The sequence below is a fragment of the Oncorhynchus clarkii genome, chromosome 28 (genome assembly GCF_045791955.1).
Source record: "Oncorhynchus clarkii lewisi isolate Uvic-CL-2024 chromosome 28, UVic_Ocla_1.0, whole genome shotgun sequence".
NCBI lineage: Eukaryota > Metazoa > Chordata > Actinopteri > Salmoniformes > Salmonidae > Oncorhynchus > Oncorhynchus clarkii.
This window is the reverse complement of record NC_092174.1, coordinates 11,130,910-11,151,659: the sequence shown is the minus strand read 5'-3', so window position 1 is coordinate 11,151,659 and position 20,750 is coordinate 11,130,910. Positions and strand designations below refer to the sequence as shown.

General features: G+C 41.6%; 1 protein-coding gene across 1 annotated transcript; it reads right to left on the bottom strand.

The window, feature by feature from the left end:
* Positions 1 to 7,187: 7,187 nt before the first annotated feature.
* LOC139387082 (diencephalon/mesencephalon homeobox 1a) lies at positions 7,188 to 17,323 on the bottom strand. Its single transcript, XM_071133067.1, has 5 exons — positions 17,170 to 17,323; positions 12,554 to 12,719; positions 12,198 to 12,376; positions 11,264 to 11,648; positions 7,188 to 9,475 (listed from the first exon to the last, which is right to left on the bottom strand). Exons 2-5 carry the CDS (start codon positions 12,705 to 12,707, stop codon positions 9,051 to 9,053), a joined length of 1,143 nt encoding a protein of 380 aa, XP_070989168.1. The 5' UTR covers positions 12,708 to 12,719; positions 17,170 to 17,323; the 3' UTR covers positions 7,188 to 9,050.
* Between the last annotated feature and the right edge of the window lie 3,427 nt (positions 17,324 to 20,750).

Genomic DNA, 20,750 nt, shown 5'->3' with positions numbered 1-20,750 from the left:
AACTGTTTCAACATTCAATTTTCAGTGGACTTATACATTTTTATGCAGTGCTGCTTTTGGCCTCTAGTTGGCAGTATTAGACAGTTATATAAGTCGGCGCTCTCTTTGTATCAAAAACAGAGGGGTCGAAGTTACTTGACCCATGAGGATCAACTCAACCTTCACTCAAAATATTGCTCTGTCCCACTGTTGTTATAGATAGAATGGTTGAAAAGAAGAAAGCTTATTTGGTTCTAGAACAATCAATTAGATTTTATGAAGCCCTTTTTACATCAGCAGTTGTCACAAAGTGCTATACAAGAAACCCAACCTTAAACCTTAAAAGAGAAAGCAATGCGGTTGCGGAAGCACAGGCCTCCGAACCTTGTTCCCAGAGAGCTACCATCCTGTAGGTTTTCTCTCCAACCCCAGTTTTAACTAACCTGATTAATTTTATCAACCAGCTGATTATTACAATCAGGTGTGCTAGGTAAGGGTTTGACCGAACACCTACAGGACGGTATCTCTACAGGAACAGGGTTGGAGAGCCCTGTTCTAGGTCATTATGCCCAATCACTGAGGTTGAACAAATAAACCAATCCCAGCCACTGAGGTAGAACAAAAAAACAATTCAAGTCTGTTCGATGTGGTCCCATAGTGACCTTTACAATTTTATCATATCGTTTAAACTTTTATTTTATTTTTTTTACATTTAATACCATCATGGACATTTTCATTCAGATTCTAAACATTTTCATAACGAACACTCAAATATTCATTGGCTCTGAGAATCTCTAGGCCTGTTACAACGTTTGAATTCTCTCAATTTCCTATTTGATGTCACTTAAATGCAGCCTGCAATGTCTTTCTTATATCTAACGTGAATGCAAAGGTATAGTACCTCCTCACATCACACCGCCGATGACCTTCTCTGTTGTTGCATTGGCCGGGCAATGTAGCATGAACGAGGTGTGCGCACGGCTAACGAGCGAGCGCCGCCGAGTGTCATCGACTTCCCGCTGCCATTAAGCGGCTCGCGAGTGGCGCCACCGAGGGAGAGGAGAGGCTGTTTGCTCGGCAGCTCCCAGATGAACATTAAGGACGCAAGAGTGATGCCAAAATGGGATCTCTCACCTCCTTTTCCCCTTCGCCTTTTTATTCCACAGATGAGTGCAGATAATTTCACTGGCCGATTGTGAGTGATTACTGTATTACCGCGGTAACAGAGGATGTATCGGCGAATGCAAAGGGAATTAATGAGACATAAAAACTATTTCTGTATTGACTGCTTCCGTCGGCGGCCCAGGACGCCGCTCCCGCATCTTGTGATTACCTAAACGTATTGTAAATATGTGTTTCCTATGGGTTTTTACATAAATTTACATGTTTTAACACTCAGGGGATGAAAGACTATTAGGGATGAGTTACTCCTCTCTTCTCCCCCCTTCTCTTTCTACTGGGCCGTTCATTATTGAATTAGCCAATGGTGTTCCTTTGCTGTAGGCCTATGTGTTGAGAGAGGTAGACTACATCAGTGGTTCCCAACGCTGGTCCTCCAGTACCCCCTAACAGATCACATTTTTATCGTAGCCCTGGACAAGCACACATTCATTCAACTTGTCAACTAATCAGCAAGCCCTCAATGAGTTGAATGAGGTGTGTTTGGCCAGGGATACAATGTAAATGTGTACTGTTAGGGGGTACTGGAGGACCAGGGTTGGGAAACACTGGTCTATATCATGAGGTTTCTGTGTGTGTGTTTCTGTTTATGAGAGAGGGGGAGTGAGTGAGAGAGACCGAGGGGAAGATTTAGAGTAAAACCAAGATAAGTGAATGAGTGTTGGGAGTTTTGTGTCCACAGAAGACAGCATATGATGTGGTATGATATCAGCACACAATGTAATAACAGTTTGGGGTGAACGATTGCGGTTTAGAGTGGAGCAGAAACCTTTGGGATATAGGCCTGGTTAATCAGCTATGTAGTTTATATAACCCTCAGAATGGACGTCAGGGCAACCCCCCCCCCCCCCCAAAAAAAAAACCCTGTTATGATTGGCCTTGGTCGCAGGATCACATAACTATGTGTTCATGTAGATGCTTCTGCTGGGTGTCTAGGCCCACAGGCGAGGATCAGACGTCCGGCCCTGTCCGCTGTGAGTGAGAGGATCTCACCAGAGGGTGAGAGTCTTTGTTCCAGATGCACCGTGGATAGTGGGCCCAGCAGGAAACCAACACGCCACAGCACTCAAACACTACTCATGGCCTCCCCTTCGCACTACTTTGTCATTCCACTTTTTTCAAAAAGCTTTATTAGGTATCAACTGACTTGACTGATCTCTCGCAGGCTCTACGGTAAATGTTGGATGAATTGCCAAAACCATCCCAACACTTACCTTCTTGAGGCAAGAGAAGGCATCTTCCCAACACGACCTTGTCTTTTTATTGTCGTCGAAAAAAGCTGTCACGTTGTTAACTGACGATACAAATTTGTACACTACGGTAGGCAACGCAAGGATTCGATGGAAAATCAGAGCAATGTCAAAATGATTGTGTAGTGCGTGATACTTTTGGGAGTATGTGATGTGCAAGTGTTCCTGCCTGATAGCGTCTCAGGGACAGGCGATGCACTGCGTCCACTGGCCTTGGCCAGGCCACTAGAAAAGAGGGGTGTTTCTCTCTCTAAAAGGATTAGCCTGGGACGAGATTGCAGGGAGAGTGTTTAAAAAAAAAATGTTTTAAAAGGGGGCAAGAATAGAAAGGGAGATCAAGTGGAACTAAAGAAGCGTGTCCCGGGCTGCAGAGTTCAACCACCTGTTGTCCTCTTCTGGCCATCACTCTTTCTCTTTGTCCTCTGTTTCTAGATCTTGTCTCTTCCCCCCTCTCTTTTCTTTATCGGGAACTTTCTCCTCAACAAACATGTGGAAAGGCGATGCATTTATTCTGAGCACGGTCTTGCTTGAAAGATTCATAGTACAAGGATGGTTAGTCTTCAAACTTCTAATGCTTCAATGTTTGAAAGCCTGTTGAACATCAGAGTTGTGTGTGTGTGTGTGTGTGTGTCACTAAGCTCCCGGTGGTTTCCAGGAGCACTTTGATGTGTATCTGGGCAATGCGCTATTAGAGGGATTTCCCTGGGTTGACAGCTCAGAGAATATGTGGCTAAATTGCGATGCCAGCGGGCTAAAAGAATGCTGGAAACAGGATTAGGATCATATTCTGGCAGAGCCTGTCACCTCAATGGGCCTGGGTTTCTTACGTTCGCACTTTTCATTCTCTGCGTGGTTAAAACCTTTAAGAGAACCACAGAGGCGGGTGAGAAAAAACTGATTGAATACACTGGGATTTTTGTGCAGGAGGGCTCGCTGCCGAGGCCGTGGTCGTGTCAGAAAAATTAAAGAGCCAGGGTGCATTTTTCTTCTCGAAAATAACGTTTCTGGCAAACATCCTTTTTTTTCTGAAGGAATCAGCAATCTGCAAGTTCAGCTGCATCAACAGTATTCACACTATCGGCTACTTGTTAAATTATTATTGGACATTGTCGGGCCCTTAAATGTTTCAGCTTTGATATCAACAGCTTAAATTATTTCCTTCAGTAGCAAAGCAAGCAATGTGTAGCTATTTGGTAAATATGTAAGTATACAAATCAAATGTTATTTGTCACATGCTTTGCAAACAATAGGTGTGGACATACTTACGGGCCCTTACCAACAATAAAGAGAGAATGAAAATAGAGAAATATTAGAGAAGTAATAACCTTTAATAATAAAAGTAATATTAAATACACAATGAGTAACGAGAACTTGCACGTGAGGTACCATTACCAAGTCGATGTGCAGAGGTACGAGGTAATTGATAGAGATACTTTTTGTCATGTAGTGTATGTGGACACCTGCTCATCGAACATCTCATTCCAAAATCATGGCGGTTGATATGGAGTTGGTCCCCCTTTGCTGCTATAACAGCCTTCAGCCTTCAGTCTTCTGGGAAGGCTTTCCACCAGATGTTGTAACATTGCTGTGGGTACTTTCTTCCATTCAGCCACAAGAGCATTATGTTGGGCGATTAGGCCTGGCTCGCAGTTGGCATCCCAAAGATGTTCGATGGTGTTGAGGTCAGGGCTCTGTGCAGGCCGGTCAAGTTTTTCCACACCGATCTCTACAAACCATTTGTGTATGGACCTTGCTTTGTAAAGGGCCTTCCCAAAACTGTTGCCATAAAGTTGGAAGCACAGAATTGTATGCTGTAGCATTAAGATTTCCCTTCACTGGAACTAAGGAAACTAGCCCAACCCATGGAAAACAGCCCCAGACCATTATTCCTCATCCACCAAACTTTACAGTTGGCACTATGCATTTGGACAAGTAGTGTTCTCCTGGCATCCGCCAAACCCAGATTTGTCCGTCGGACTGCCAGATGGTGAAGTGTGATTCATCACTCCAGAGAATGCGTTTCCACTCCAGAGTCCAATGGCGACGCTTGGCATTGCGCATTGTGATCTTAGGCTTGTGTGCGGCTGCTCGGCCACGGAAACCCATTTCATGAAGCTCCCAACAAACATTTATTGTACTGACGTTACTTCCAGAGGCCGTTTAGAACTCGGTAGTGAGTGTTGCAACTGAGGACAGATGATTTTTACGTGCTACGTTCTGTGCGCTTGTGTGGCCGACCACTTCGCGGATAAGCTGTTGTTGCTCCTAGATGTTTCCACTTCCCAATAAAAGCACTTACGGTTGACTGGGGCAGCTCTAGAAGGGCAGAAATTTGACAAACTAACTTGTTGGAAAGGTGGCATCCTATGACGGTGGCACGTTGAAAGTCACCTTCAGAAAGGCCATTCTACTGCCAATGTCTGCCAATGGACATTGCATGGCTATGTGCTCGATTTTATTTTGAGACCTGTCAGCAACGGGTGTGACTGAAATAGCCAAATCCACTCATTTTGAAGGGGTGTCCACATACACACACACACACACACACACACACACACACAAGCATGTATAGTGCATGTACATATAACTAGGAATGAAGTGACCGTTGATAAACAGTAGCAGCAGCGTGTGTGATGAGTCCAAAAATGGTCAATGCAGATAGTCTGTGAAGCTACAGTATCTATTTAACTAACTATTTTGCAGTTTTATGGCTTGGGGGTAGAAGCTGTTCAGAGTCCTCTTGGTTCCAGACTTGGTGCATCGATACCGCTTGCCGTGTGGTAGCAGAGAGAACAGTTTGTCTTGGGTGGCTGGAGTCTTTTGACAATTATTCGGGCCTTCCTCTGACACCGCCTGGTCTAGAGGTCCTGGATGGCCGGGAGCTCGGCCCCAGTGATGTACTTGGCCCTAAGCACTACCCACTGTAATGCCCTGCAGTCGGATGCCAAGCAGTTGTCATGACAAGCGGTGATGCAGCCAGTCAAAATGTGCTCGTTGGTGCAGCTGTCGAAAAAATAATTAATTGTTTGTGTGTTGGGGGGGGGGGGGGGGGGATATGAGGGCCCATGTCAAGTCTTTTCAGCCTCCTGAGGTGGAAGAGGCGTTGTCATGCCCTCTTCACAACTGTGTTGGTGTGTATGGATCATGATAGATCCTTAGTGATGTGGACCAGGACTGTAAAATAAAGCAGAACCCAAATACTCACTCCAAACAGGCAGTATGTACGCACTTGTACTGTTTGAACCAGCTCTGCATGATGGTCAACTTTATGTTTTGTGATTTGACCCTCCTTTAGGACCACAGATACGAAATGAAAAAGACCTCGGAACAGGATAAGAGTCCTATTTGTGTTACTGATGATGAGAGGAGATCTCAACTCAATGATCCAGTGTGCTATGGTATAGAGGTTTATTCCACCTAGATACATTTTTAGATTGATGTCCAGGGATATTGTTGGGATTGGGAGGTAGGCTATTTGGGCAATGTGCAGACTTTCCTCTGGATGTTATAGAGAAGAACACCTTATCCTGCATCAAGGGCTGAACATTTGACCCTACGGCATTTCAATCTACACCACATCAATCCCCGTTGGGCCCTCAGGCACCAGTGTGTGTATGTGTGTGTCCATGCATTTCTGTGTTTGGGGCTGTGATAAAGACCACTTACTAGTGTTTGCCGGTTTAAAATCCCAGGGGTGAAATTGCTAACCCGAATAACAAGGACATTCGGCTTTACGTATCTAGAACCATGTCAGTGTTGTAGCATGGATGCCCTTGGAATAGAGCACAAACGATGTAATATAACACAGCAAGGTTGAGGTTAGGTGTTACGTTCACGTTCGCAATGCTAATCTGTGTTGTCGTCCCACGTGTCCCCTTTAAAGGTAGTGTTCGTCTGTAACAACAGAGAAGTACACCGTTACAGTAGGTGATACCTCCTGTGTACATTTTCTGTTGTTGTTGTATTACCACCGGGAGGGAGGATTTATCTAACGAGGCCAAATCAATTAGCAGTTGAACAATGTCACAGCCCAGGCTCTCGGCATTACAGTTTAGTAGGCAAAGCAAGGCAAAGCAGAGAACGGGGTGGTGGGGAGGATGGCAGTGATCCTAACCTAGAACTCTACCAGAGGCTAGACTGTGTGTGTGTCGTGTATTGTTTGTGTGTGTGTGTGTGTGTGTGTGGAGGGGGGTGGGGGTGTCTTATGCATTTTGACAAACCACGCTGTTTAAGATACAATAGCAGCATAATCACCGCCCCGGGCCGTCATTCTTCAGGATAATGGGCTGCTTATTCATCGGGGATGGCTTATGCCCCCACGTGCTTTTTATTTCTTCCAGATTACCTTGTCTCTCTCTCTCTCTGTGTAATTTTGCCATTCTCCCGTGTATATATATTTTCTGTCTTTTTCTCTTGTTATCTGTCACCCTTGTTTTCCCACATTCTCTCTCGTCCTCTAAATGTTTATTTCCCTTCCACACTGCACTCTGTCTTGCCCTATTGCAATATTAATATTAGCCTGTCTTTGACCGTTTCTCTGCCCCCCTGAACTTTATTGTTCAATCCCATGTAACATTCTTGCTGTATTACAAACTCAACGTTGTAGTGGCAACTATATGCCGTTTATGATCAAAAGTAGAATGAGAAGACTGTTTGCTAATCGTTAGCTGTGGCTGGCTTTGTCATCGGCGAACCAAAACACGTTGAAGGAAGCCTCGTGTATAAAGATCTCCAAGAATTGCTTTATTTTAGGGTTTATTTTGCAACATCACTGTTCGAACCTACATTGTTAAGATAAAAAATAATAATGCCTATGTATTACTCTCTCCGTCATTTTAAATCTACCACTGGACCAATTAGTATGACAGAGACAGCTGGAGAGAAACAGTATAACTTTTAAATATCACAGCCACAATGGAACTCAACTGGAGGAGACACACAGACGACCAGGCGGTATACCTTCGGTAGTCCAGAGAAGAGACGGTAAGGAAATGGCGGGAGCCCATTGATTACAATGTTACAACTGACAACTACAGGAATCCCCGACTCGGGACGGTTTATGATACATTTACAACATGAGAACCTTTACATTTGCCTTACTAGTAAACATTAATAGATAAACTTCTTCTTCTTCATTTACATATTGAAATCATTTACATTGTCAGAGTGGATGGACTTGATGGGATCTCAGCACAGAGAGAACCACAGACACATAATTGACAAGAATTGAAAGACTGGCGCTTAAAGAGTAACTTCCTGGTACAATAGGAAGTTCTGTATACTACTCCCCCAGCCCTGAAGGACCCCCTATTCAGTTTGTGTGGGGATGTTGTTACCAAGTTACATCAGAAGGGGTAGATGGCGAAAATAGGTGTTAACATGAAATATGCAGGTTCATTTCTCCAGGTGTGTATCTGCTTGTGTGGTATCGTCTTCTTTCGGGGGTGCAGCAGGACACACTGAGTTGAGACACATCGTTTGCTTACCTTTGTGGCCGTTTTTTTTTGTTCAGAGCTTTGGATATAAGGGACTCATAAATGGTATACATGTTTGTAATTGCATATGCTTCCCTCCCCTCTGCCCAGAGCAAAATGTAATTAAAAGCGTTGCACATTTAGTCACTGAAATCATTTTCTCATTACCAAGCCAGTCTCCATACAAAGTAGTTTAATACTGGCCATTAAGCTGGTAAATTAGTCACTTCTAATTAAGCAATTGAGGAGAACATGGCTTGAGTTTATATTTATGTATGTGCTTGCCTTTTTTAGAACGTGCTATGTACATACAAGACCTAATTGAATTGTTAATGGTCCCACGGTACAAGTAGTCTCTCAATGGCACCAAAGCCGGCACAGATTTATTTTTCCCCTTGAAGACTCAAATTCCCTTAAAAGTGCCTCTATTCTGTAAACATTACGTAGCAAAGTATTTTTTTCACCAAGTGCAACACTAGACAGGTAAATAGTCCTAAAGGAAGTGTATTCGCTCAGCTGTGGAGACCCTATGTATAGCCTGGTCGTTCACAATGTCAGGTTTAGAGTCCATTTCCCGTTTTAATGGTGTATTTCCATACAGGATTTGCCTCAGTGTTTTACCCAAAAGGCTCAGACTTTCCTGTTTCCATCTACGTGGACCGGCACCCGTGTCTTACTGGGCCATGGCTCCGGCAGACCTGCTCTCACTTGGGACCACTGTTTTGATTATGCAGAGGTTGTTGATTCTGCGCTTAAAAAGTCCTCACTGTCAGCCCTAGCTACAGAAACACAATTTCTCGACTATAGCATAAGGGTGTACACACTAGTGTAACACTGGTGTTACAGTCAAAAAGCAGCATAAGAGTAAAGACAACCTAAACTCATCAGGTGTTGTTGGTCAAATAGGATTTTTTTTGTTTTTATGCGTTGCTTTGTTGTGTTTCAATCTGCTGTGTGGGGAGCCCAGAAATTAGGCAACTGTTAAAGCAAGAAGCAGGAGAGAACTCGGTCCAGGGTGAGATAATGTAATTTTGTTTTTCTAAACTCTGGCTACCAATGTCCCGAAACCCTCTTGGTATGGTTTCTATAGGGCTACGGAGGTTACAGACATAGGATGGGTGGGATGTAGTCTTGATGCCCCGGCTAGGCCGCACTCAGATCCTCTGGCTCAGTTAGGCAGAGTGTCCAGTCCCAGGGAGGCTGCGTGCTGCTTGGCCCGCATCCGGAGGTTCTCGATGCTGGTGGTCTTGCTGTTGTGGCTGGGGAGGCCTCCAGAGGCCTGGAGCAGGGGACTGTTCCACACCTGCTGGGCCGCGTGGTGGGACAGGGACTGGTAGTATGACTGGCAGGGCAGGGAACCTAGAGGTGCCGAGGACATGTTGACGTTCATGCCCAGGTAGGGCAGGGAGGAGGGGGTACCCATGTCGAAGGAAGGGTAGTGCACCATGTTGTTGGTGGCAGCCATGTGCTGGCGGAACTGCTCCTGCAGGCGGAAGAGGCTGAGCGGGGAGGAGGAGTACGAGTGGCTCTGGGAGATGCCACCACTGACACCAATGGACGAGGGCGTCACAGACGGAGAGACCATGGGGGATTCTGAGTAAAGGAGAAAACGGATAATAGTCAAGAACATTAAAGATGTCCTCCAGGGATTTTTTATTTAACTTTTCCAGTTGAAAAGTGATATCACAATTATAAATGCAGTAAAGCAGGGGTCTTCTACCTTTTCTTTCCCAGAGACCCCCACCAGACAAACCAGAGACCCCCATCATGTAGGAAAACATGTTTTTTCCCACATATCTTGTCTTATCATCCAGTGAATGATAATGGAAAGGACAAATACTCAACATTTTAAAATGAATAGATTTGGTAGTAACTCCAAACTATGGCTGTGACAATTATGGAAATTGGGTTAATGATTAATTTATAAGCAAATGGGAACAGTTATTGACATAATTGCCATTTTTTTATAATGCATCTTTGACAGACATATCTAATGAATACAACACAGCTTTGGTGACACCCCCTTTTCAAAAATGAATGGTTTTGTCCACTTAAAACTTTTGGAAATAAAGTTTATCCCCCTAACTGTGCCATTCTGCTTGTAAAATTCTTAACTTTAAACACTTCATGTAAAAATGTAAAACTGCTATTGGGTAAACTATATCTACTTGAATATGAAGTTGAATCCCCCCTTCTAAAATGTATGCATTATGATGATTATTATACGATAATTGTGCTAGCCCAACTCCAAACACTTGTTCGCTAATAGCAGCTCTTTTTTTTGCTGGTTTATTTGTTTTGTTTTTTGTTTATGTGGATCCCCAGTAGCTTTTGCAGAAGCAGCAGCTACTCTTCCTGGGGTACACAAAAAAAACACCAAACATGACAAGTAACACAACACTGATAGTAGAGTCATACAAATTTTAAATGACGATATACAAACAATAGAACCAATTTTTTTTTACAAACAATTCAACTAAAAAATAATGTGAATACGCTTCATAACAAGCACAATGTGTTGGCAAAAATGTATGTCCAAGTCAGGAAACCTTTCCAGCAGCCAGTGTCACTTGCCACAACTGATTCTCACAGGTGCTTTTTCAACGCCTATGTCAGATACTCTAGTGAGTGTAATTAGCTCCAATGAGTGTAATTTGCTCAATATTTGAGAAACTAAGTTGACATCATTCGAAAGATGATATTCCCCTCTTTTCTACTGTAAGTATATTTCAAAATTGGTTTTGTCTGTTGTTGCTAGCGATATTCATAAAAACATTGAAATTAAAATGTAAGTGCCACTTTTTTTTACATATATTTTTGCGGACTCCCTGTAGGTACCTCAGTGGACCCCCCCACACACACACAAAAGTGCGAAATAGTGTTGTTGTTTTTAGACACAACTGCAAACTTCAAGGAGCAGGGAATTCAAGGAGTTGGTCCGATGGTGACATTGTAATGTAATCGACCTCCCCCCTTGCTTGAGACCTCCCCCCCCCCCACTTGTGCCATTTCTTGAGGTTACCTGGACTACTTATTGAGATATGCTTTTTGTTAAGTAAATCAGGTGTTAAATCGGGTGAAAAGGAGACTGGCGTAGGACTTTAAACTAAGTTTCTCTGGCAGGCAGGGATGCAGACCTATGTATAACTTACTAAGAACCAGCAAAGCTGTCGTGCCTCCTCTTAATTTTCCACTATGACTGAAATGAACTGAAGTTGTACGACAATGTAAGCATTTCATATGTTTACTCTTAATTGACTATCCTGAAGGATGCCTCTACATTTGATTTACTTTGTCTGTTTTCTAATGCCCCCCCCCCAGTGAAGCTATGTATATTAGAGATGCACAAGTGCCAGTCATAATTTAAGACCTTGTCCTTACCAGGTTTGGGACTGAGCCGCTTGCAGGGTGGAGAGACATTGCCTGGCGTCATCGCCCTCTCACTCTTGAGCTCCTCCCTCTGTGGCTTAGACTCCTCCTCCTTATCAGTGGCGTTGTCCTCAGTGGCCGACTCGCAACCTGACTGTTCTGCCGAGGTCACATTTAACTCCATGCTAATTTCTGACACCAACGGACAGGGCGGACCCTCAACCGCCAAGGAGGAAGAGGAGGAGGATGGGGGGAGCTGGTTCTCTGGAGTGATGGTGGTGGGAGAATCCTCCTTGTCACCTCCCTCTCCGTTGGCCTCCTTCTGTTTCTGGAGCTGCTCCTTCTGCAGGCTGCGCTGTTTCTTGCGGAACTTGGCCCTGCGGTTCTTGAACCACACCTGTTTTTAAAATGTGCCAGGTTGGGAGACGGTTAGAAGCATGCTCCCTGGTAATTATAAAAAGGTGCTTGAGAAAGGTGTGTTCTGTGTGTATGTGTGTTTTACTATTTGTCTTTTGAGAACTTGTATAAAAATACAAATAAATTAAATTACCTAAGTAATTTTTCTGTCATTTTTTGCCCAATGTTAAAGATGCTTCAGGATTTATGATTGATCAGATACAATTAATAAATATTTCCTATATATATACCAATAGTATTGTGTATTTCAGACTATGGTACTTTGTATTCTGAATTTTGGACCCCCTTTTTGCTATCATTCTTTTTTTACATCTGTTATTAGACAGAAAATGCAAATACATTGTTGAATGATTATGAACATGGTCTTTTGCCTGCTAATGCCTGCAATGCAGTGAAGAAAACGATATGACAACAATAAGGTCTAATGTATCTGGCCCCTCTAACAGTACAACTGGCCCCAGCTTGCCCCCCCCCCCCCACCCCACCCCACCCCTCCCCCCAGTTGAAATGGTCTAGAACCGCCACTGACCTGCACGCGGGCCTCGGGGAGGTTAGTGCACATGGCAAGGCGCTCGCGCATCACCACGTCGGGGTAGTGGGTCTTCTGGAAAGTCTTCTCCAAGGCCTCAAGCTGCTGCGCGGTGAACGCCGTGCGGCTTCGGCGCTGTTTGCGATGCTGGGACCCGTAGCGAGCCTCGAGGATGATGTCTTGAAATGTGCAGCCGTTGGAAGAGAAGAGACACGGCAAGTTTAATTAATTGGATAGGGGAAAGTTATAATGAATTGAAAGGTGTGTGTGTGTGTGTGTGTGTGTGTGTGTGTGTGTGTGTGTGTGTGTGTGTGTGTGTGTGTGTGTGTAAAAGTATGTTTGTTGGACTCAATTACCAGCAAGTCTCTCAGCTAGGGTGAGCGCGTGCACTGAAGGTCGGTAGTCTGGCGCGTGCTGCGCCTGTTGCGCGGCCTGCTGGTGCAGGTTGTACATGGCGCTCAGGGAGTTCATCGCGTGGAGAGAGTAGCCGTTCACGCCATAGTGCTGCATGATGTCCACTACCTGTGGTAACACACATACATAAATCATGTTAATATTTGCTTTCGTGTTTTTATTTGTTTATCTCTAATGACTGATGGCCGGGCTGTTCATATGCTATTTTATGTGTGAGTTAACCTACCCATTTTGGGTACGCGCGTAATGAACGGTCTAAATCCACTGTTGGATAAAATTATCTGACTCTTTATGATATTTTCGATACTGTGTGTAGTTAGGGCCTAGAGTAGACAGTGGGGCACGTTCAATTTATGCATACAGTATTTCATAATATGATCACCTTGTGAAAAGTTGCAGACCTTTCGTGTTATCTGGTTGGTTGATCCTTGATAAACCATGGCTTAATTTGTTCATGTTAAAATGTGAATGTCGTTTGGCGCTTGTAATATACTAGGCCCAATCATCTTGTATGTCCCTTGAAAGTGTATCTCCTTGGTGGTCATTTGTATCCGATACACATACATTTCCTTTCGCCACGGAAGACATGGCTCAGATTTTAATATCTGGACGTTATCCATTAACATCCAATTATTGCTTGGTTCAAGCCATTAATTATACAAAATTATTTTAATTGGGGTAATTATCACTCGTTCACTTAATGGAGCGTGACGGATGCCTTATAAATTAATTAAATAACTTCATTTCCCGGTGATCGCAGCAAAAGTGCAAATCCCATTTGAAAGCGCTGTATGCTTTGAGAGATCATTGCGTTGATCAAATGCTTTCGGAATGAAATACAGATGTAGGATCTTAATTTGATCACCCTGTTGCAAGATAACTTTCCTGCAATGCAGGACATCTTAAACTTGTAGTGTATTTCAGGTTTAAAAAGGCTTTTAAAGTTTGTAATTTCCACTTTGACATTTCAGACTTGATTTTCCCTTACGAAAAATGTATCCATCCCTAAAAAAATGTCCATGAATTATAATCACATAATAATTCACATTTCCTGTTGCTGCCGGATTATTTTCCTGTTGTAGAAAACTGGCTCAAATTAAGATCCAGGATCTGTAAAACGATTTGTTCCGGGCGAGGATGGTAACCTGAAAGCACAGAGGACTATATTGAACGGTTATGATAGGCTATTGAAATACCTTCTGTCAATACATTTGCTTTAGAATTATGTCCTTTGGTTAGCCTATGAATTTTAGCAGTCACTCTATTCCATTTTAACTACCATTTGTTGGACAGTTGGTTTATATTAAGTTACCATTAGCCTAATCAAAATACCCATATTCTAGCCTTGAGTTTATTGGACAGAATAACTTAACAACAAGGAATCAAAGCCTTATATATAGGTCTCCGAGGGCAACTGTCTCATCCGCCATTTTTTTTAGGTCCTTCGCGGCTTTAAATGAAACGCTTCAGGACACGATTAGATATGTATTAGTATCGAGATCGTTGACAAGAAGGGATATCTTGGAGGCTCGATCAGTTATGACTATTACAGAGAGGTCCAAGAAATGAATCTTCCTATGCATGGCAGGCATCTGGGGACTTGGAAGCTAGAGAGAGTTCCTAGTCTTAAATTGCCTCACTATAGTATTTTGACATGCTAGGCCTGGGATGTAGCCTAGAAAGTTTGTTCTTCACCGGTGTCTGTGCTCCTTTAGGCCTATGTTCATTGGCCCACTCAGCATCTGCGATACAGAAAGTTCACCAATTGGTTACAGGGGACAAAATGTTTCTAATATGAATGTTTTGGATGAAGATAAACCAAAAATGTATAAATCCATGCGTAATTCGCCTGACTGAAAATTGAGGTATTCCAGTCATTCAAAAAGGTTGTCGTTTTCGAAATGTCAATTTCCCATGTTAAAAATCTGACATTTGACATAAGAACATTATACAACATAATTAACTGCCTCAAGTCTTGCCCCAAAGCTAAAGAAGCTGTTATAATTCAAATTAAGTCATGAATTAATTTCATCCACACATAATTAAATGCTGAAAACCGTGATGCTGCACTTTATGCAGTCTGTGATAAGGATCAAATTGATGTATTTAATTGAATATTAGATATAATTGCTAACATGTTTCACAAGTAAGCCTTTATTTGAAGTTAATTCACTTCACAACACTTAATCCAATATTAGTTAATCCGATGATCATGTTAATTTATAAAAAAAAGTAAGACCATAAATTGTAGGCTATAGTTGTAACCTGCGCAACATTGAATAGGCCTGATAATAAACTATTATTTGTTGTTGTTGTTGTTGTTGTTGTTGTTGTTGTTGTTGTTATTATTATTAATTATGATTATATTTATATTATTACTTTATAATGTTATACCCTAATTATAGTATGAATAATATTGATCATTGTGTTATTACAAAATGTATTTCAATATTTGATTGAAATATAGATCTCCATTGAGCTATGGAAATTGTTTTACTAATTAAATAATTGAAATCAAACACTCCATCCAAATAAATACGAATTTGCCTTTTCCCCGTTGCATTTTGAAACGTTTTTGCAACAACTAATCATTTGAGCAATAATATCAGACATAGCACCATGAAGCTGGTAACCATTTCGCAGCAGTCTGTGTGTGCAAATGGGAGCTGTGGGTGTGTAAATTATGCCCGCAGTGTTCATTCCCAACCTATTAAGTCACTGCAGTGCCTGATGAATATGATCACAAGGCAAGAGGGAATAGTTTAATTCGCCTGGACAGAAGGTGCTTCGCTAAACATTTACTTTGCTCCCCAAAGTATTTGAGTTGAATGGGGCCCGCTTTCCTCCTTCCCCTCTCTCGCGGCCTCTTATCCCATCGCCCCGGGGCAACGTTTTGGCTGAGATGTATGGCTTCTCGGCGGGTAAAATATGCATGTTGATCCCCATTTGGCTCCCCGTCTAATGGAAGTGCAAATAGGTTTCGACTGCGAGGCCCTCCATTCATCATCAACAGTGACACGGACGGACGTACAGTGCGGTTCAACAGCTTGCGTGTGTGCGCGCGTGGTGTGCGTGCGTGGAGAGAGAGGAAAACTAGGGATAGGCTTATACTGTAATTTTTACATTCACGCTTTTCATGTGTTTCCTTTTTGATATTGATAATAAGCATTACGCTTTTATGATAGGCCTACCATATTTACCACACAAGCCTGCTTATTCTGTCTAGCTGCCATTGTTGTCTATTCATACGCCTATCCTTGCTCCGGGCTGTATGTTTGAGTGCCACAGGCAGCGCTGCTCATTGCTTCGATTATTAAAACGGCATTATGTAAATTGGCATGTACAGTGCAACTCTATGATCTGACTAAATTAGGAAAATGTTTATACTTAAAAGCCTTGGGCCCTAGGCGACTCGTGTATGGCAAGCGACAATCTGCCCGTGGGGTAAGACATATTTTGTATTCCAGACTGTCAAAGGCCGCGAGACAAGTGTTTGATTGGCGAATTTCACGTGAGGAGGAGGCGACACGGGTTAACAACAGCCTAAACCAAACTATTATTCGTTAATTTACGATTAAACCAACATTTAATTGCAATTTCATATTGACACAATTGCATGGGCTTATTCAATCTGAACTGATGGGTGGAAAATAAACTTTGTTTGAATGTTAAGAATTATGAAAGATAATTGAGGCCTACAGTCTTAGAAAAACTATATTCTGCATAGACCAGAACGGGTTATATGCTTGCTTCATATATGGCACCACTTAAGGTTATATATAGAACCCTATATGTAACCAATGCTGGTTCAGTGAAGAACAACTCCTGGGGTTCTGATCAAAGAACCCTACAAGAGTGTTCTATACAGAACCTTTAGGGGTGCCATATATGAAGCAAGCAATATAACCTATTTTGGTTCTAACCAGAACCTTTTTTTTCTAAGTGCACATGATGCTAAATTGTGGCTGTTATGGCTATTAAAAAAAAGCAATATAAGGCCATGAAAGCCTCATGCACAATAAGTTCTTGCCTCATGATTCCTAGCTGGAAATCGCTGAAGTGCTTCCACAAAACACTGTACATCTACATATTCATTTGTTTTGTTTTTTTAAGATAAAAAAAATTGCAAGTACTCCCATTCATTTTTGCATGACCTCACATTCCATGAAATAGCCTAGCCAATTGCTAGTAAAACTTTTTTTTTAAAAAGTAACTTAGAAATGTTTTGGATAGTTTTACTGCATCAGATTTCAATTCAACAAAAATGTACATGAATCTGTACGAATTCAATACAGTTCTACTTTGTTCCTTCGAGTCTTGCCGGATCTGCACCCAAAGTATAATTACTGTAGCTATAAATGCTCGCTCGATATTAGCACAACGACGACTTCTTGTAAAACATAACATCGTGCAATTACGATAAGGTATATTGTATGCATAGAGTGTGCACCAATATATTATTTTTGTCACCATATTTGTATCAACACTGTTGTTTCCAGCAATGTATGAACAAGTTACAAGTTTGACCCAGTCCTAGAGATGTCCACAAAGTTCCTACCTCTCGCCAACACAGCCGAGTTGTCTTTGGATGTTCTGATGCTGAAGTGTATCCCGGTTCTAAAGTGATTTCTTAGGATTCTTATTATAGCAATGTCTCCTTGCTTATAATGTCCACCTTTCTCGTGCTGTTCATGCGATTTAGGAGGAACGATTGCAAGTCCACAGTTCTGACTTATGTGAAACGCGCACTCTGCTACTTTCCGGGTGACTGAATCCTCTGCGTCTCGCGCTCAACATAGGAAGCTGCCATCTACCGGGCCACGAGCTGAAGAGGGATTTTAAAGCGTGCTCTGTGAGGTCATGTAAGCTTTCTAGTGGTCCTTGAAGCTGTCAATCAAAGAAAGAGACGATTTCTCCCCCACTAGTAGCAGGCGCTTGGCCAATGACCCTATACTATTCGAAATCATAAACTTTAGAATATAATGTCTGCAGATTCCCATATGTCAGTCTACTTGTGTTTTTTTTTGCATTTGTGTTTGAATTGATAAACATTCAGTAAATGTATGGACTAAGAAGAATACCAACTCCTTTTAATTCTGGAAAACAAGTGTACAAAATAAGTAGGCCTATATAAGATGTTTGTAATAGATGATGAATATTCTATTTCATATTTTTCTTGCCTTTGAGGGAGTTTTGATATCAGTGAATACATAAATTGTTTTCATATTGTGTAGCCCTTAATTGGGAGATGGAGGACATATCCAGAATTAAAACGCGGTTAAACTATATTTAAACATAAATAAAATAAGATTGAATACTTCTTTTCTAATATTTTAAATACTTGTATAAAAATGAATGGTATTGATTTATAAATGGAAAATGTTGAATTTTTTTTATTTCAATGTGGTAGCCAACAAAGTTTTCTTTCTCCCAATGACCAGTGACAGACATTCTTGTTGCAGTTTAATACATTTAAAAAAATCCATATTTACATTTTATTTTTCGTAAGACATTTCAGAATGAGTTATTTTTTTGCAATTAAATGTTTACTTCTCAGAATACTTTGACATTAGTGATGTGCATGGATGCAAGTCTTTGCGTTTTGGCGAACCGAATACCTTATAGGTGGGTTTTTATTTGCTTTTCGGCTTTCCTCGTGCAATTGGAGTAGAGAGCGTGGTGGAAAGACTTTGGAGAGATCGCTAATAGATGCCAGGCTAGTGCCTTTACAATCTCTCCCGGCCTTGAAGGATTTGGGCTAGGATAGGGAAGACAAGACGCCATTCCAGCCTCCAAAAACCCCTGTCTTAAAATGACTGCGGGTAAGAGGATTAAAACAATAATGCCCTTCTCTTCTTGAAAGGTTTTTAGAGAAGATTTCTTCTCGCAGAGCAAAACCGTTTAGGTGGGAATTAAGGGCAGCGCAAAGTAGCCTTTTAATGTAAAGCTTGCATATTTTGTAAAAGATTATTGGGGAAAGAGGGCAGCGTGAAACTCCATAACCGGAGTTTTATCCCAGGCCATGTTTCTCGTCCACAGATATTTGAATTGCAAACAAAAGATCATATGGAATGAAGAATATTGCATTTTCACCCCCTATATCACCCCGTTTTAAGTATGTATGACACTCAAATGCATGAATACGTTTGCACTTTGAATGTGTAGACTGTTCTGAAATTCAAGTTGTTACATTTTGAAGGAGAAACTTTCTTTGGGAAACGTACACTTATGTCCAAGTGTGTGTGTGTGTTTGTGTGTGTGTTTGTGCGTGTGTGTGTGTGTGTGTGTGTGTGAAAAAGTGAGAGGGAGTTGGTGTTTTACAGATACCCAAAGATGTGTAGAAATTATGCACGTATTACGCACAGATTTCACTTTAAATAATGTTATAAAGTTAATTCCAATTCTATTCGAAAGCGGGCCTACTGCTTGTCAATATCTGCAGTCTGAAGCTAAACCACAAGAAATATGATTTTGCATGGGATGAATCCTAATCCTTCGTTTTTTTTGTATACAAAAGTTGGAGAAACTGGATCCATTATGGTGCACTGTTGTGCAGTAAACAGGATTACGATTTTCCAAGAAAATAGGGTTAAGGTAGTTTTAAGTTTTTACACACTAGATAATATAGTGCTACATATTGTCTAGATTTCAATTTGGTGGTATACGTATCATTTTTCTCCTTGTAGTCCATATGCACAAGTTGCACGCTTAGAAGTTGGTCCTAATCTTTGATTTAAATTAGGCTATGTTTGGGTTGAATTATGACAAGATTTTGACTGTATACTTCGTTCTCTTCAGAACTATTCACTTCGTTAACAAAATGATGTAGCCTATACTTGGTTAAATGAGCGTGATTGAAATGAATGTCATTTCAATGAATGTCATTTCAACGTTATAATAACATTAATATTATGTGCCTAATAATAACCACCACAATAGTAATGTTATGATTATTATGATTATGATTATGTAATTATATTTTATTTTATCAAACGTGTTTGCATGTGCAGATATTATACCGTCCATGCATAGACTATTCCGTTTATGGTAGACTATAGTAATTTCAACAGTAAAACGTTTTGCTATACTGTTTCTCTGCCCCGCAACCAAACTCGTGTCCCTCTCCGGTTTCCATCGCCTTCGTCTATCACTCGGTTTCTTCTTGAGGTCTGAGAAAGAAAGAGGATTAACTTGTGAACCAATGGAAATAAGAACTTAAACGGGAGGTAAATCTAGGCAATGTCTCTTTGTGAGGACCGTTTCTAAAGCAATTAAAGCGAGAAAGAGTTCTTCTCAGCGCCTCTTCTCCAAAGCTGCTTTGCGCTGGGCTTAGCGCGACTACTGTCCAGCGCATCTGAAAGGTTTAAAGGCCCGAGTGTCACAAGAGCTTCCCATTAAGAATACCTCTCGAGCCCTGCCAAGTGTCCTCACCTTTCCGATGTATAACCCCACGGTCCTGGGACTGGAGCTACTCCAAGGTTTATCCTGGGTTTTTGGTGGCATGTCACGCGTTATTTTAGCTCTCATTTTTGATGTGATTTGCCTTTAGGCCTATTCGTCTAGTAATAATTCCCTATGGCCTATTCATTGATCTCTATATTATGTGTTTTGACAATTGAAAGCATATAGAAGTTCATTTTGAAATAACCTAGGTTAGGATGGCAGCCTATAAAAAAACATTGATAATGGCGCGTGGGAACTTAATTCGTCTATTTGATGACTGGCCTCAATTTTATTTACATAAAAATGAAAATAGACTATTTTTTAGATTTGGGAGAAAAACAGAAGAGGGAAACATGTCTCACTTCCAGTGAATACTGTTCGCTAATAGCTAATTAATAGTCCTAATGATGTTTCTGCAACTTCATGAATACATTAGGTCTGCAATCCAGCCAGCTTTAGCCTCCGCAGCTCCATTCAAGGGTATTTCAGCATCTGTTCATCCCAGGGCAATTAATCATTTTGATGTGTAGTTTAAAATCGACTTCTTTCAGGAGACCTTTTTTTGACAAGAATAACAAAGCAATTTGCCAGGAGCCATCTCTTAGACACGTTATTAGCTTAAACCCGTTTTTTACTCCCGTATTTTCCAAATTAGATACCTGCTTTAAAGGGACAGTGACACTTTTTTGGTTTATT